The sequence below is a fragment of the Staurois parvus genome, unplaced genomic scaffold (assembly GCF_062004578.1).
Source record: "Staurois parvus isolate SC_StPar_1 unplaced genomic scaffold, SC_StPar_1.0 ptg001040l, whole genome shotgun sequence".
Lineage (NCBI taxonomy): Eukaryota > Metazoa > Chordata > Amphibia > Anura > Ranidae > Staurois > Staurois parvus.
In genome coordinates this window covers 200,208-218,696 of record NW_028318836.1, presented here as the reverse complement: position 1 = coordinate 218,696, position 18,489 = coordinate 200,208, and the positions used below count along the sequence as shown (strand labels likewise).

The following is an 18,489-nucleotide window of genomic DNA, read 5'->3' as shown; positions in this document are numbered from 1 at the left end:
TTGCTTTTACGTGAAAATCAATCGCCAGCTGAAAAAAAAGATAGCAGTGGTATAACCATTCAAAGTCCAGTGATTTACCAGTAAATTGCTGGTCCTTGTTGGGTATATATGCTATGTTCTTTTTTATGCAGCCTGTGGGCTGAATGAAAAAAAAAAAAAGAGAAGAAATCTCTGCCAGAAAAAGTGTGTGGTATGCCCACCAGTAGAATATACTGGTCTGCATCCACCCACTTCTAATGGTGGGCACACATGAAATATTCTTTTGTCATTCAGCCCATGGGCAGAACAAAAAAAAAAAAAAAGAACCTAACAGGCTCGATGTGGATGAAGAAATCTCTTGCAAAACAAAATTTTAAAAATATATGCTAAAGCATAGGGGCCATCCACTCACTGGCCACCCTAGGCCCCCAATGCTTGGGCATATATGCTCTTTTTTAATTGCGTATGAAAAATCTCATCCAACAGTGCTGCACACACTTTGTTTATTCTGACAGCTACAGGGTTTTGCTCTCAGAATATACATGATTGGTGCTGCAGTTGAATGGCATTCCTGCAAAGAAAAAAATGGTTAAAAATAAAACAGTAACAGTAAAACATAAAAGTAACTTGACAAAAGAAAAAAAAAACAAACTATTTTTGGTTTTTAAAATTCTTTTTTTTTTTTTTTTTTTTTTTTTAACTTTAAGCATATTGTAGGGTCTCACAAAATGAGATAGCCAGTTTCCTGACCATCTAACCTCTTTCGAGACCCTGTGCAAGTATGTGCCCTGAACTGTGTCATGCTGTACTCTATACTAATAGTCCACTAGTGTGAGGTAGCGACAGCAGTCCTTGAGGCAGAGACCAGGTTGGCCAGGACAGGAGGGACAAAAAAAAAAAAAAAAAAAAAAAAAAAAGAGGGTGTCACACCTAATTCCGTGTCTGCTACAGACACATATTTTTTGGGGTATCCTTTGGGTTGGAGTATCAGGAATGGCATCAGGAAAATGCTAACTGCAACTGGGTTGGGGGTTTGGGCCATAGCACCTTCTGGATACAAAAGGGCCGTGATGAATGATCTCTTCCTAGAATTTTAGGAAGGATCCACTACATGCAGTTGCTTTGTAAAGCGCAAAAGTGTTATATAGAGCCAACTGAAATAAACAGGCACTTTTTTGTAGCAGCGTCTGGCTTTTCGGGAAACTAAGTACAGCTTCATCATCTGGTCGCTAAAGTCCACCCCTCCCATGTTAAGGTTCTAGTCGTGGACACAGAGGGGCTTTCTCAACACCAGCTGCTGTTGCAATTTGGATGGTCGTGTCTGTGTGAATGGAAGACAGGACGAAAACATCCCGTTTGTCCTTCCACTTCACTGGGAGCAATTCATCATTTCTCAAGCAGGCTTTCTCCCCCTATCTAAGCCGGGTATTTACAAGCTGTTGGGGGAAGCCCCGGTGATTCGGTCGCACAGTGCCACATACGCCAATTCCAAGATTGTATAAATGTCTAAATAGTGGCACGCTTGAATAAAAATTGTCCACGTATAAATGGTACCCCACATAGAAAAAGGATGATACCAATTCCCAAACTATTTTGCCACTGCTTCCCATGTAGTCTGGGCATCCGGGGGGCTCCAATTCACTATCTTTTCCCTCGTTAATCCAAAACACACACATATATATATATATATACACATATATATACACACACACACACACACACACACATACAGTCAGGTCCATAAATATTGGGACATCGACACAATGTAACATTTTTGGCTCTATACACGACCACAATGGATTTGAAATGAAACAAACAAGATATGCTTTAACTGCAAACTGGCAGCTTTAATTTGAGGGTATTTACATCCAAATCAGGTGAACGGTGTAGGAATTACAACAGTTTGCATATGTGCCTCCCACTTGTTAAGGGACCAAACGTAATGAGACAATTGGCTTCTCAGCTGTTCCATGGCCAGGTGTGTGTTATTCCCTCATTATCCCAATTACAATGAGCAGATAAAAAGTCCAGAGTTCATTTCAAATATGCTATTTGCATTTGGAATCTGTTGCGGTCAACTCTCAAGATGAGATCCAAAGAGCTGTCACTATCAGTGAAGCAAGCCATCATTAGGCTGAAAAAACATAAAACAAACCCATCAGAGAGATAGTAAAAACATTAGGTGTGGCCAAAACAACTGTTTGGAACATTCTGAAAAAGAAGGAACGCACCGGTGAGCTCAGCAACACCAAAAGACCTGGAAGAGCACGGAAAACAACTGTGGTGGATAACCGAAGAAGAATTCTTTCCCTGGTGAAGAAAATACCCTTCACAACAGTTGGCCAGATCAAGAACACTCTCCAGGAGGTAGGTGTATGTGTGTCAAAGTCAACAATCAAGAGAAGACTTCACCAGAGTGAATACAGAGGGTTCACCACAAGATGTAAACCATTGGTGAGCCTCAAAAACAGGAAGGCCAGATTAGAGTTTGCCAAATGACATCTAAAAAAGCCTTCACAGTTCTGGAACAACATCCTATGGACAGATGAGACCAAGATCAACTTGTACCAGAGTGATGGGAAGAGATGAGTATGGAGAAGGAAAGGAACTGCTCATGATCCTAAGCATACCACCTCATCAGTGAAGCATGGTGGTGGTAGTGTCATGGCGTGGGCATGTATGGCTGCCAATGGAACTGGTTCTCTTGTATTTATTGATGATGTGACTGCTGACAAAAGCAGCAGGATGAATTCTGAAGTGTTTCGGGCAATATTATCTGCTCATATTCAGCCAAATGCTTCAGAACTCATTGGACGCCGCTTCACAGTGCAGATGGACAATGACCCAAAGCATACTGCAAAAGCAACCAAAGAGTTTTTTTAAGAGAAAGAAGTGGAATGTTATGCAATGGCCAAGTCAATCACCTGACCTGAATCTGATTGAGCATGCATTTCACTTGCTGAAGACAAAACTGAAGGAAAATGCCCCAAGAACAAGCAAGAACTGAAGACAGTTGCATTAGAGGCCTGGCAGAGCATCACCAGGGATGAAACCCAACATCTGGTGATGTCTATGCGTTCCAGACTTCAGGCTGTAATTGACTGCAAAGGATTTGCAACCAAGTATTAAAAAGTGAAAGTTTGATTTATGATTATTATTCTGTCCCATTACTTTTGGTCCCTTAACAAGTGGGAGGCACATATGCAAACTGTTGTAATTCCTACACCGTTCACCTGATTTGGATGTAAATACCCTCAAATTAAAGCTGACAGTCTGCAGTTAAAGCCAAAAATTTTAGAATTGTGTCGATGTCCCAATATTTATGGAGCTGACTGTATGTCTCTCTCTCTCTCTCTATATATATAAAATATGCACCGGTTGTTTCTAAGGACTGTTTCCACAAAGGTTACAATCCTTAAGTGCAATTCCTAACAATGCACTGAAGCTCTAACGCAAACTATCCCACGTACGCTGCCAGCCAATATGTGACGATCGTGGCGTCAAACCCCAGCCCTTCTCACCAAACTCGTGACCGAAGGACTAGCCAATCTAAAACCGTGCTGTCACGTGCGTAACAATGCCACACCCAGCTGCACCCTGCACAAAGGTTTTCCAGCTAATGGACCACAATTTGTGTACTTGCAGCCTGGGAGCAATTGTTACTGGGTCAAGTTAATTACACAATGAGCCCTTCACACTGCCACCACCTTCCTTTTTGTACAGAGAAAGAGGAAACTTGGCAATATCAGCAATAACACTATGATGTTTGAATAATCGTTTGTATACACAATGTCACCACAGACAGATGTATGCAGACGTTTAAAACACACAGTAGTGGTCTTCAGAGACAGGGGTTCTTCGTTTGCATTAAAGAGCTTTAGAAACAGTTCAACACTTTTCAGATAATAGGATTTATTACTAAAAAGGTCAAAAGGGGTGCAATAACAATATTTGCACAAAAAGATGCAGCCTATATATATAATTTAGAGAGGTAAAGTACTTGCCAAAAGCCTTGGTTTAAGCAGCGTTCAAGTTACAGAGCAAAAGGGCCGTCTCCCAAAGTTGGTTCTGATGTTACAAGGGAGAATCTTCAACTTCAACTTAGCTCAACTCAGCCTACTGCTCCAAGCATAACAGCTTTTCTAGGAACTCAGCATGGTGTCTCCTTGAAGCAGAGAACCAATCGCCTCATTTGGGGAGGGAGGTGTAGGCGGAGATCCCAGCTAGAACCAAAATCCCTCGCCACTTATATCATGACCCATAACTTACCCTTGGTGCATTTAGCAGCCTTGCCACTAGTAGGTTAATATGCAGAAGCATCTGCTGAATGTTTAGATATGAAATATGACATACCTGCTTGAGACGGTTAAGGAGATATCATTTTCTGCTCTCCTGTAGATGTCAGCTAGGGGGTGTAATATATCAGGCGACTTGTATTAAAGTGATCAATCTGAATATATGCCTGGTTTTTATGTAAATCTGTTTTACGACTACCTGGAATGTCTTTGAGCTCAGTGAAGGACTTCGTTTTATGGCTTTACGATATCCCAGATTGAGAAGCTAACAGACATCTGGGCACCAGCTAGGTTGGGATTTTATAGCCCTGGAGCTCTCCCACTGAGCCTGATATCTCTGCATCAAACAGACCACATGTCACTACACAGAGAGGGAGGGGTGATTTGGAGAAGGAGAGAGAGAGAGATACAAGATGGAGGGTTTCAAGCAAAATGGATGACCGCGTCCATCTCCGTGTGCACGATTGCTACAAGCACTAGTACTGGCACTCTACTGCATATGAGAATCATCATCCAATTGTAACATCTCAGCAACCTGGGAACTGGGTTGGGTATGCCTTATCTTAGCAGGGACCTCTTCTCCATTGTCTAAGCTATTTATCAGGGTGCCGCTGCTGTGTACAGGTTCATATTCTGAGGCAGATTATGTCAGTGAGGCTTCCCCTTCACTCCTATCTGACATGCTCAGAATCCTGTAGGCCTCTTCACTAGAGTGCCTTTCGTAGGCCACTAGTGCGACTCACACGAAAAAGAGCACCTGGCTATCAGGAACTGCTTGAACCGCTACAACAAAAAATTTACTATAAAGTGCTAATAGAGATCAGGTAAAATTCTGTGAACACTGCGGTTTTGTGTACAACGTATCAAGTGATAGTGACCTACTGACACTGCACTCGCTGGGGGAAAAGCGGGGAGTTTAAGCCAATGGAGGTGCTGGGGCTGATCCCACTAACGCTGCGCTTTTGGGGACACTATACTAATGTGAATGCTGGTATAGCTCACTGTTCTCATAATCATTGACACTCCCACGAGGTCTTTGCCATGATGGAGAGTTTGGAATCTGATTGTTTGATTGCTCCTGTGGACAGGTGTCTTTTATACAGGTAAAAAAATTAGATTAGCAGCACACTCCCTTTAAGAGACAGCTTGTTACCTGTATGAAAGATACCTGGTAGCCAGAAATCCTGCTGAATGATAGGGGATCAAATACTTATTTCCCTCATGAACACGCAAATCAGTGCATAATTTGTTAGACATGCATTTCTTTTGAATTTTTTGTTGCTATTCTGTCTCTCAGTGTTACAATACACCTACCATTCGATTTTTAGACTGATCATTTCTTTGTGATTGGGCAAACATTCAAAATCAGCAGGGGATCAAATACTTATTTCCTTCACTGTATGTAACTGCCACTGTATAAACATACCCTCCTTGTATTTACTTTATTGCAAGCAAAATTCTGTGCGGTTAAAGTTGTTCGTTCACCTTTTCAATTTTTCCGTAAAGGTGAACTAACACCATACTGACAAAGCAAACAGCGGACATCACATTGATGGAGCTGACCAATCAAAATCCAGCTGGTCTGCCTGGAAGCGCTGGCAGAGAAGAGGTAGAAGTGCAGGGACTTTACAGCCCCAAACTGCAGGAGAGGCTGTGGGGGTGCTGACAGCTTGGCAAAGCCAGACATAAGTACAGCGGAGACCAGAAGGGGTGGGGAGGGTTTCTGGTGTTACTTCACCTTTAAAGTTTTTTTCTTTAAAGGTGAACCTTTTAACATCCTTCAAAGGGGTTTCTGGTCTACTTGCAAACCTAGCTCTTAAAGGTGGAGGATGATACTAAAAAACAATTTCAAATATGCAACTGATTCCTATCTTTGTGAATATCATGAAAAAGCCAGTTGAAGAATCAAAGAAAAAGAATATAACCTTTTGCTAATGTAAAGGTAATGCAAATGATTTTAATAATTTTTCTGCTTACTGTACTACAAATTTATTATTCCATAAACTGCCATTTCATAGAGCATAAAGAAATCATCTAAAATATGATTTAAAAAAGGTCTGTTCCTCTAAACATAAAAATTGGTGGTTTCTCTCATGTTGGTCATAGGTTTTATTATGCAGGCCTGGAGGTCACTGTGTCATTGTCCCGCTCTTTTCACTTTTCACTTTCAGGAACTCTGCCATACTGGAGAAATACTTTTGATTGGCTTCTGCCACCTTCTTCTCTGCAGCCTGTGGATTTACAATCTCCAGACCCTACAAAATAAACAGGAATGAAAGAATCTTTAATTTGTCCAGAAGAAGCGGTTTCTATTATACAGTACAGACGAACTGCAGTTCTTTTTTTGCTTTTGAATATAATAAACAATATAATAAACAATATAATAAATAATAATAATGCCAAGCCTATACAGGACTGTAAAAAAATACTCAGCAGTACAGCAAAGAGGGGCTGGTGACTCAACAAAAGCTGAGGGGGTGGGGGCTTTGCCAGATTCACACAATGGCCTAGCACAAAGTTTTCTCCCCATTTGCCTTTGTCAACACATTTCCCAATTCTGTGCATTGCTGCTAGAGACTTTATACAATAGAGTCTGCATTTACAGGTGAATAGCAAAACCTTGTGTTAATAGGTACTGTACCTGTGGCCTGGTTTAAAAAACAAAAAAAAATACTTGTACAAATCCTTAAAGTATGTGTTGGTTTACTTTAATTCCCCGATTTTCCAGTCCTGAGAATATTAGGATTTTTGACACACAGTGATTTAAGATCGAGCTGTGGATTTTAGTTCTATGCACATCTATTCACTAAACCCCACAACTGCCAGAAAAGATTAGTTTGTGGAAACAGGCAGTTAAAAATAAACTACACTCAGTCATCAATTCTAACCCATTCAGAGGGGATAAGCTATGTCCTTTAACTACCTCCAGTCCAGGCCATTTCTATCACGTTTTGTTCACATGTAAAAATCTTTTTTTTTTTGCTAGAAAATTACTTTGAACCCCCAAACATCATATATTTTTTAAAGCAGAGGCCCTAGAGAATGAATTGGTGGGTTTGGAAATTTTCTATGTCACATGGTATTTGTGTAGTGGTTTTTTCAAATGCAATCTCACGGGAAAAAATAAACTTTTTAAAATTTTATTGCAAAAAAAAAAAAAAAAAGACTGTACATAACCCATTTTTTTGTACAATGTAAAAGATGATGTTAAACCGAGTAAATAGATACCAAACATGTCATGCTTTAAAACTGTGGATGCATAAAATTTGCAACAAAGGTCAATTTTACTATCCATTGGCGATGCTTTAAAAGCCTTTACAGGTTACCACTTTAGATTTACAGAGGAGGTCTGGTGCTAGAATTATTGACCATGATTTGACGTTGGTGGAGATACCTCACATGTGTGGATCGATTGTTGTTTGCATGCGTGTAGGACCGACGTGCACATTTTTTTTTTTAATTTGTATTTTTACACTTTTATTTATTTTTTATCACTGTTATTGCTGTCACAAGGAATGTAACCATCCCCTGTTGCAGCAATAGACATGTGACAGGTACTCTTTATGGAGAGATCTGGGGTCCATAAGACCCCAAATCCCTCTTCTGCACTAAAATGCATTCACAGAAACATTTGACTGTGATGACAAAGAAGTTAATCAGGGGTGAGTCTGGACCATGGAGCACTTCGGACAGGAGAAACAGTAAAGACAGGAAAGCTCTGTGCCACAGGGCCAATTTCTAGCCTTAAGGAGTTTGTTAACCTAATCTATCCATGCCCAAAAACAGGAAAATTCAAAAGACACTCCAGAATCCTAAACGAAAGCATTTAAAAAAAAAACAACAGGTTTTACATCAGACACCTGCAGAACCGAAGAACACCGAATACAACAATAAACCACTGGCTGGATGTCTCCCTTCACAGCCATCTTCTATTTCTTCACTCGAAGGATTCTCCTTGAGTTCCAACCCACCTGTCAAATCTGCAAAATTTGCATGCCTCTGTAGATATGTTGGAGGTATCAGGGAGGGGAGCCATGAGGTCTGTTCACTACAATCCAAGATAACCTAGATGGCCTTGCCCAGGACGTAGGAGGAGAACTAAAAAGAGAACCCGACATCGTATGACAACAGATATTCCAAGTGGATACCACAGTACCTGCCCCCGAGTTGCCCCAAACAGCTACTGAGACTGGACTCTAAGCACTGGAGGAGACACAAGGGGCATATCTTGGACTTCCAGCCCAACAGAGAAAGTGCTCCATACCTATCAGGAGAGAGGCATACCTATCCATTGAAGCCTGATGCCCCTAATACTGGCTACTATCCAGTTTGTTAACCTGAACTTAATTCTTGCCGCAGGAGGGTTTTCTGTTTCTTATGGCTTTGCAACACCCAACAGGACCCACCATATACTCTGAGTGCACAATTATTAGGCAAGTGAGTATTTTGACCAAATCATCATTTTTATGCACAATGTCCAACTCCACGCTGTGTAAAGTTGAATGCTTAATGGATTTAAGCATATCAGGTGATATTTGTGTAATGAGGGAGGGTGTGGCATAAGGAGATCAACACTCTATATCAAGGTGTGCCTAATTATATTAGGCAGCTTCTTTTCTTCAGGCAAAATGGGCCAAAAAAAAGATTTACCTGACTCTGAAAAGTAAAAAATTGGAAAATGTCTTTCAGAGGGATGCTGCAATCTTGAAATTGCTAAGATATTTGGACATGATCACAGAACCAAACATTTTGTTGCAAATAGTCAACAGGGTCGCAAGAAACACGTTGAGAGAGAGAGAAGAAAAAAAAAAAAAAAAAAAAGACGCAAATTAACGGCTAAAGATTTGAGAAGAATCAAATGTGAAGCTACCAGGAACCCATTATCCTCCAGTGCTGTCATATGCCAGAACTGCAGCCTGCCTGGAGTACCCAGAAGTACAAGGTGTTCAGTGCTCAGAGACATGGCCAAGGTAAGGCAGGCTGAAACCCCACCACCACTGAACAAAACACAAGTCAAGACTGGGCCAAAAAATATCAAAATACAGTATTTCCAAAGGTTTTATTGACTGGTGAGATGAGAGTGACTCTTGACGGACCAGATGGATGGGCCCATGGCTAGATCAGTAGCAGGCACAGAGCTCCACTTCGACTCAGACACCAGCAAGGTCGAGGTGCGGTACTAGTATGGGCTGGTATTATTAAAGATGAGCTAGTTGAACCTTTTCGATTTGAAGATGGACTCAAAATCAGTAAAATAGCACACAGCATATAGTTAACCCTTTGATCGCCCCCACATGTTAACCACTTCTTGCCCCATGCCATTAGTACAGTGTCAGTGCTTTTTATTAGCACTGATCACTGTACTGGAGTCAATTGGGATGTCAGTGACACCAAGTCAGTTCCTTCCAGTGTCAAAATGCCTGCCACAGTCCCGCTATAAGTCGCTGATCGCCGCTATTACTAGTAAAATTAAAAAAAAAAATCCCAGTATATATACCGCCATTTGCAAACGCTATAACGTTCATGTAAACCAATTAAATTACACGTATTGGGATTTTTTTTTAGCAAAGACGTAGCAGAATACATTTTGGCCTAGATTTATGACGAAATTTGATTTTTTAAACATTTTTTTACAGGACATGTTTAATAGCAAAAACTCAAAAATATTGTTTTTTTTTCCCTCAAAATTGTCGGGTTTTTTTTTGTTATAGCGCAAAAAATAAAACTGCACAGGGGTTCAAATACCCCCGAAAGAAAGTTCTATTCGTGGGAAAAAAAGGTTGTAAATTTAATTTGGGTGCAGGGTTGCATGACCGCGCAATTGTCAGTTCAAGTAACGCAGCGCTGTAATAGGAGAAAGGGTCAGCCGCACACCGGAGGATTGATGAATATAGTGTGTATTTATCCATAGGACACACAAAACACCAGGACATAAATACAGGACTTGTTAACGCGTTTCACACATCTTGTGCTTAATCATAACAAAGAAAACAACAAAAGTGCTGTCTTATATAGGTATTAGTTGATAAAGAACACCTGTCCTAATCAGCACTCCTGAATCCTGAGGGTACGCCTACTAATACATTGTAACAAGACATATAAAACCATTGTATTAAAAGTAATGATCTCAAAGAACAACAAGAAAGGAAGAAAAGAAAAAAGGAAAAGTAAAGTAAAATAAAATAAAAAGAAACAAAGAAAGAAGAAGAAACATGGATAAAAATTGTGAAAAAATTATAAATGAAAAATAAAATAACACACAGATAAAAGCGAGTAAATATCCCAAGAAGATATGGGCTAAGAAGCCACATTAGTAAATAATCAAAATTTAAATATATGCAAAAACCGCATACAAAAATGCATAAAACACAAAACGCATGTCTACTTGGGATAAGATCACAAAAAACCATACATATTCAGACCGGGTTATATCAAAATGGCAGAAAAAGAAATATATACCAAAAGTAACGCATCAAAAAACAACGCATCAAAAAACAAAAGAAAGGCATTAAAAAAAAAAAAAAAAAAGAAGAAAATTCCAAAAGGAAAAGAGAGATGGTATCAAAGATTTGTGTGCACATGAATATGCACTGTAAGGTGCATGATGTGCCCAAATGAACGGGCATCCAAATAAACTAAGTAATGAAATATATGAAAGGATACATATACATACATATATAATAAATAGTAATAGTGCAGCGCTGTAATGCTAATAGGGATACAAGTGAATAAAAGTAAGATGAAATAAAAGTTCATAAAGTCCTTTATACAATAAAAGGTGATTGCAAGCGAAAATCGTGTGAAGACCTCCTCAGCATTAGATAGATGACTGGAATCAAATAGATAAAATGCGCACTCACCGACCGCGCATTTAAAATGCGCATGTATGCAATTTTATCCAGATAATCAACCAGGCATGCGGATCAGCCAGACGCATAGGTCATCCCTCTCAGGAAAAGACATCCGCCTTGGGTGCAGTAATATGCCTCTAGGTCCAGAGAGCCTTCTTGCCCAAAGTGTTAAGGTAGGTTGAGATCTCTCTCCTATGCCTACCTATTTTTAGCTCCCATCTCTTAGCTTTGAGTTTCTTCTTCCCTCTATACGCTTTCCATATCCCTTTTCTCACCCACAACCCCCCCTCAGTGCTACACCACCTAGAAAATTAGTTCACTACCCACTCACAGCAAGACTGTTACCGAATCGCCAACTCAGTTAGGCTAGAATGTGATAGGTCTAAATATTACAGAAAAAATATCAAAAGTGTTAGGTGATTTAGGGTGGGGGAGTAAACTAGGTAAAAACCTGAATTTGGGGGGAGGGTGGTGATCACTGTCATCTTTAGGGTCAACCACACCTGCAAATGCACCCGACGCCAATTACATGTGAGAACCCCAGTGGGGGTACCTGGCTATTGGCTGTGGGAAGCACAAAATTAAATTGAAAGCAATGGGAGGCTTCCGCCTCCTGCAGCCAATTGCGGCAACTTTTATGTAATCGCTCATGACAGCATGTGAGTGATCGGCCCTGGACACAGACTGGGTGAGTACATGTGAATGGCAGCGATTAGCTGCGGGAGACAGCAGCCTCCTATTGTTTTCAACACGGGCTCCTTCCCCAATAGCCGGAACCCCTGCTGGGGTTCTTGAATGTAATTGGTATTGGGTACATCTACAAATATGAATGCACCCTAAAGATGACAGTGCTCACTCCCCCAAAACATGGGAGTCTGGTGATGTCCCATGACACACATTAGGCATATGAAAAAGGTTTTTCCCTTTTCCCCATTGGGAAATGAGAATTTAGAGACATACAAGCAGCCAACCAGTGTTGCTACTTATTCTTAAAAAGGCATGCTTGTGATGTTAGTATACCATTTACGTTTTGAAATCAGATCAGATAGCTTTTCTTGAAGCCTCTTTGGATGCCCTCTGTAGTTTTTTGGAATGTACTCTCATACTAGAGGGATCCGAATGTATTACTATACTCCTTGCAAGAGGTCTCTTGTAATGCATCCCACCTATCCAACTCATCCCTCTAGCTTTCAAGAAAAATACTCCATGGCAATCAACTAGTAGAGACATGTGGCACATTTTACCCTCCACCAACAGAGACTATACATTCTACTCAACTGCCCACAAATCCTACTCCAGGATTGTTTCTTGTTTTGCCTAAACAGTCTAATCAGTCTTCATCTTCTCTTGTATTGTCTCATGACTCATGCAAGACTTGGCAACAGAGGCTGAATGAATCTCTTCTACAAGACAAGCACATTACATCCATGGTGGAGGCAAAATTCACTACTTATTTCCAACTTAATTAGGTAGTGGAGACGTCTCCATTGACAATCTGGGAAGCTGACAAGTGCTTTATCAGAGGCACTCTTATCGCTCAAAGCTCCCAACTTCAACCCCCCCAAAAAAAACAAACAAAAAAAAAAGATCTCTTATCCCAGATGCATGGAAAGCAAAGGGCCTACAGAAAATCCTCAGCTTGGGCAGTCTTGACAAGCTTCTCCAACCCAGCCTGCAAGAGGGCCCCATAGTTCCTTTGACCATTAACCTGTACAAGATTAATATTACACCTTTACATCTACTCCAGAGGGGAAGCTGTATTGTCTTTATATAGAAAATTAATCCAAGCCTCGCTCCATGGGCCATAATCAGTCGGTAGAAGGCTAGCCCCAAGTCCCCTCCAAAAGCTTTCTGTCCTGGTTGGGTCTGTCACACTTCTCCCCCCTTAAAAGTAGACTAGGTCCCAGACCTCTAGAAAAAGAAAAAATAATGTGAACAAAGAATTCACAAGAAAAAGCGGTTACACAAAGGACAATGCGATACTCAAATTATCAAAATATTATTTGAGTATCGCATTGTCCTTTATGTAACCACTTTTTCTTGTGAATTCTTTTTCACATTTTTCTGTAGGCTTTTTTGGTTATTCGGCAATATTTTGTACTTTAAGCGATACCTATTACTTTTAAAACCTCCATCTATATGGTTACCCAGACCTCTACCTGGTCTGGACATGCGTTAGTCGGGCAGTAAACCCACAATCGCCCCCATGATCTCTATTCTTGGCCGCAAGGAAGACTTGTCATCAGTAGGTGTGGGGCAGAGGTTGTGGATCCTCTGTCTAGCTGCCACCACCTCGGGAACTTTACCATTCAGGGACTCAGTCTGCCGCTGGGGAGAGGGCCCAACTGCCCAAACTCCCTAGAGTTGCAAAGACACAGAAGGTACCAGAGGCCAGCGGTGTTCAGCCCTGTTGCCAGCTGGGGATCCCACATCCTCCACTCTGGCTAACTGTTGGGGTGAGAGGACGACCACCTCCTCTCCCAGACTGAATCTGCTACTGGGGAGGGAGTACGACCACCTCCTCTCCCAGACTGAGGATCTGCCACTGGGAAGGGAGGACGGCCACCTCCTCTCCCAGACTGTGGATCTGTCGCTGGGGAGGGAGGATGACCACCTCTTCTCCCAGACTGTGGATCTGCTGCTGGGGAGGGAGGGCAGGATGACTACCGCCTCTCCCGGCCTGTGGATCTGCTGCTGGGCAGGAAGGACGACCACCTCCTCTTCCTGGGCCCCTGGAACTGCTGCATGTGTGGTGCAGAGATCTTGGACCCTCTGTCCAGTTGCTAGAACTTTTGCTGGGATTGTGTATGGGCAGAGATGGGTGGTACTCTGCCACACTGCCAGTGCTTCAGCCTTGATGCCAGCTCTTCCACTGGGAAACAAAATGACTCTCACAAATCCTCCAGCCACCGAATGGTGTAGGCAGAAGTCAGCAGCACTCTTACCTTGATGCTAGCTCTTCTGCTGGAGGCTCACTCTTCCTCCTTAGCAGAAAAGTGTTAAATTCCGTCTCTCTGGAATTGCTGAAAATCCAGGGCCTGAACCGGTGGCACTTGGGCCCAGTGCAGGCGCTTCAGTGAAGGTGCTGCGGCACCCTGTTGAGCTTCATCGAACAGTCTTTTATATGCTTGTTCCAGCTCCCGTTCTTGCAGTATTGAAAAAAATCTAAAATCTAATTTCCCTAAAATCCTGGATGTCACATCTCGGCCACTCGGCTGTACTTCCGAAGTTCGGATCTTCCTGGATTCTCTCAAATAGTCCTGGACCATCAAAATCATAGCCCTCCATGGGCGTATCATCCTTCTGCCACAGACAAACTTGAGTAACGTACCAATGAAGCACTTGGTATCCTTCATCCAAAATTATCTCGATGCAGACCAGATGTTCCAGTCAGGTCACCCATTCCTGCTGGGGTTGCTCTCCAAAGAAGGGCATCAGTAAGTCCCGCTGGTGCCAGTATTGCTCCTCCAGGGTAGCAAGATGCATTTGAAGTGGGTAGAAGGCTAGCCCCTAGTTCCCTCCAAAAGCCCGTTCTGGTTGGGTCTGTCTCAAGTGTCAAACTCAATTTCATCACAGGCCACATCAGCAGTATGGCTGCTCCCAAGGGGAGGTTTTTTACAGGTGCGCTACGTACAGAGAGCAGAGTCCAGGAATATGCTATGTACAAAGTGCAGAGTTCAGGAGTGCGTTACGTGCAGAGCTCAGGGGTGTGCTGTATATGGAGTGCAGGGTGTGCAAAACCACTCCCCCAAAGCTTCCTCGCAACTATCTCTCCTACCTGGCCCGACACTAGTACCTCCTTGTGTAGGTGGCATGCCTTGCAGGGAAATCGTTCTCCCTCTCTCTGGATGATCTGTCCCCACCGTGCCCCACTGCAAAATGCATGCAGGGATCTGTTAGATTCAGGAGTCGCTGAGCAAAGCTGTCCCTTGTGCTTCTGCGTTTACAAGTTACAGTTGGCGGAGGGAGCAGGAGCAGAGAGTGAGAGCCTGAGGTGATGGAATGTTACAACGTTACAGTTGCAAAACTGAGTTCAAGGGCAACATGACAAGGCTTGTCTAGCCCGATGCAACACTTGGGCCTTGTTTTTGACATATGTGCCCTATTATATTACAAAACATTTTCCCATCTGCTCTCTTATCCCTTTATACAATATAAAGGAGCAATATCCATCTGTACTAATCGCCTGTGCCATGTATGAATGCTAATTAACCCTGCACTGCTATATGGCAATCTATGCTGCTTCTTATTGGTCATTCTTACTGCTACAAAAATCTTTAAGTTTGGCCCATATTACTGTGGTGTTTATTTTGCTCTTATTGCCTAACCCAAACTTATGAGCTGTTCCTGATCTTTACAACTCTGCCCCCCCTGCTCTCTAGTGGTCTCTTGTAGTCCTCCTTTGGTGTGAGGAGTTTGCCCTGCTAGCAATGTGTCTCTGCTATGCATTCCTAATTGATTAATCGGCAATACCCCCACCCAACTCAGTATAAATGTAGGCCTTCCTTAGGGGAGGCACAGCCAGGGGTAGCACTGGCAACTATCATCTTGGCTAAAGTATTTATCTTGGGTTAAGTATTGAGCATTGCACTTCGGTTCTGCACTTCAGCGAATGCACAAAGTGAGAAGCAGACAACTTCAAATACTAAAACTACAGGTGACCAGTTTCCCCATCCAGCTCTTTTAGCTCTTACCCAGTCTGCTTCATCTCACCACTCTAACATGCACTCCCTACTCCTCCCTCTCACAATGGTATCCTTTCTATTAAAACTCTTTCTCCTTCACCCCTCTTCTCCACCCCACAACTTATATATATCACCCTCACTTCTATCTTCACCTTACTACTGTACTCATCAACTCCTGCTAATTCTGAACCCACATACTAATAAAACCTCCAGGACACAGGAACTGACAGGGACACCTCCATATAAGTCATACTCCCATGTTACCTCTATCACCCTTCTGCTTCTCCTAACATCTGGAGACATTTCCCCAAATCCTGGACTGCCATCTTTTTCCTTTGACCAACACACCCAGCACACCCTATCCTCTAACAGCGGCCACAATCCTCACAATCTGGTTACTACTCCTCTTCTACCTAGAACCAGCCTCCCCTTTTCCTGTGCCCTTTGGAATGCTCAAAGGGCTGTAACAAACTCACCTCTGTCCATGACCTTTTTATCACAAACTCATTTAACCTGCTTGCAATTACAGAAACCTGGCTTCATGAATCTGACTTTCCCTCTCCTGCTGCCCTCTCCCATGGTGGTCTCCTCTGGACTCTACCAGGCTTAGTGGACGGAAAGGAGGTGGAGTTGGAATCCTCCTATCCCCACAAAGCACTTTTCAGGTCCTTCATTCACCTCCCTCTCTGTCCCTCTCCTCATTTGAAGTTCACTCTATTCATTTATTCTCTCCAGTTTATTATAAGCTTTCTTGAGGACCTCTCTGCCTGACTTCTCTGCCTGGCTGCCTTTCTTTCTCTCTTCTGAAATTCCCACAATCATTCTTGGTGACTTCAACATCCCTGTTAATCTTAATACTCCTGCTACCTCTAAACTTCTGAGCCCAACCACTTCTTTTGACCTAAAACAATGGACATATGCTTCTACTCACTAAATGGTAACTGCCTTGACCTTGTATTATCCTGCCTATGCATTCTTTGCATCCTCACCAACTTTCCTTTTCCTCCATCTGATCACTCCCTTATTAGCTCTACTTGGCTTCCTCATCCTTGTCTTCCAACTACCAAACAATTACGGGTAAAAACCTTCGCTATCTTAACAATTCTCTTCTTTTTTCGGCAACAGATTGTCTCTATGACAAAATCTCAACCCTGTCCTGCCTCAATCTGGCCACTTCTGTATACAACAGTTCATGGTCATCCACCGTGGACACATTGGCCCCCCTCACTACACACAGAATTAGGCCCCAACTGCTACAGCCCTGGAAAGCAGACAATACCAGATGCCTCAAAAAACAACATAGCCATGCTCTTGAGTTTTTATGGACTAAGACCCAGCAAGACTTCGATCAATACAAATCTGCCCTTCAAAAACACAATTCTTGTTTCCACGCTGCCAAACAGACGTATTTTATCACTCTCATTAACACCCTCTCACGGAATCCCTGTCAACTCTTTTCTACTTTAACTCTCTACTTCGTCCTTCTAACCCACTAACTCACTCACTGTCCAGATCATCGCTAATCACTTCAAAAATAAGATCGATACAATTTGTGATGAGAACTCCACTGTACAGATATCTCCCTCACCCTACACTCCTTGTCCACCTGCACAATCTATACTTCCCTTGTTTAACCTAGCTACTATAGATGAGGTTGGTAAACTTTTTTCTAAAGCCCACCTAACCACCTGTCCCCTGGACCCTGTTCCACAGAAAATACTACAGTCAACCTCTGGCTCTAGCCTTCATTCTAACTCATATCTTCAATCTCTCCCTTTCTACTGGCATCTTCCCCAACTCTCTAAAACATGCGCTAGTCACCCCCATACTTAAAAAGGCCTCACTGGACCCTGCCAATCTTAGCAACCCAAGACCCATCTCCTTACTTCCATTTTGCTCACAATACTCCACAGAAACTGCTCTCCTAAAACTTACAAATGACTTACCGCTAAAACCAATGGACACTATTCCGTAATTTTACTCTTGGACCTCCTTTGACACAGTTGACCACCCCCTCCTCAAAAAAAACTCTATTTACTTGGTCTCCGTGACTGTACTCTCCGTTGGTTCGAATCTTACCTACCTCACCGCACCTTCAGTGTCACTTACAACTCTACTTCCTCCTCTCCTGCTCCGCTTACTGTCGGGGTCCTCCAAGGTTCTGTCCTTGGACCTCTCCGGTTCTCAATCTACACTTCTTCCTTGGGTCAGCTGATAGCTTTCCATGGTTTCCAATACCATCTCTATGCTGACGACACACAAATCTATCACTCTACTCCTCAGCTCACCCCATCCATTGCTTCATGTATCACCGATTTACTAAACAGACATATCAGACTGGATGTCGCACCACTTTCTAAAACTCAATCTATCCAAAACTGAGCTCATAATATTTTCTCCCCCACATGCCTATTCCCCGGATTTCTCGGTCAGGATCAACAGCATCACTAACATCCCATCCCTGCATGCCAGCGTGCTAGGGGTAACACTGGATTCTGAACTATCCTTTCAGGCCCACATCCAATCCATGCTGCCTCAACCTCCGCAACATCTCCAGAATACGCCCCTTTTTAACCAATGATGCCTCAAAGCTTCTAATTCACTCCCTGATTGAAATAACCTCGACTACTGCAACTCCCTCCTCATAGGCTTACCTTTACATAGGCTATCCCCCCTCCA

At 42.5% G+C, this 18,489-nt stretch overlaps 1 protein-coding gene across 1 annotated transcript in view; it reads right to left on the bottom strand.

Moving 5' to 3' along the window:
- Positions 1-6,211: 6,211 nt before the first annotated feature.
- The window catches only part of LOC149440987 (U4/U6 small nuclear ribonucleoprotein Prp31), a 210,285-nt gene continuing 198,007 nt past the window's right edge, over positions 6,212-18,489 (bottom strand). The window contains exon 11 of the mRNA XM_089657906.1: positions 6,212-6,529. Within this exon, the coding sequence (XP_089514032.1) occupies positions 6,404-6,529 (126 nt within the window). The 3' untranslated portion in view covers positions 6,212-6,403. The remainder of the gene's footprint in view (positions 6,530-18,489) is intronic.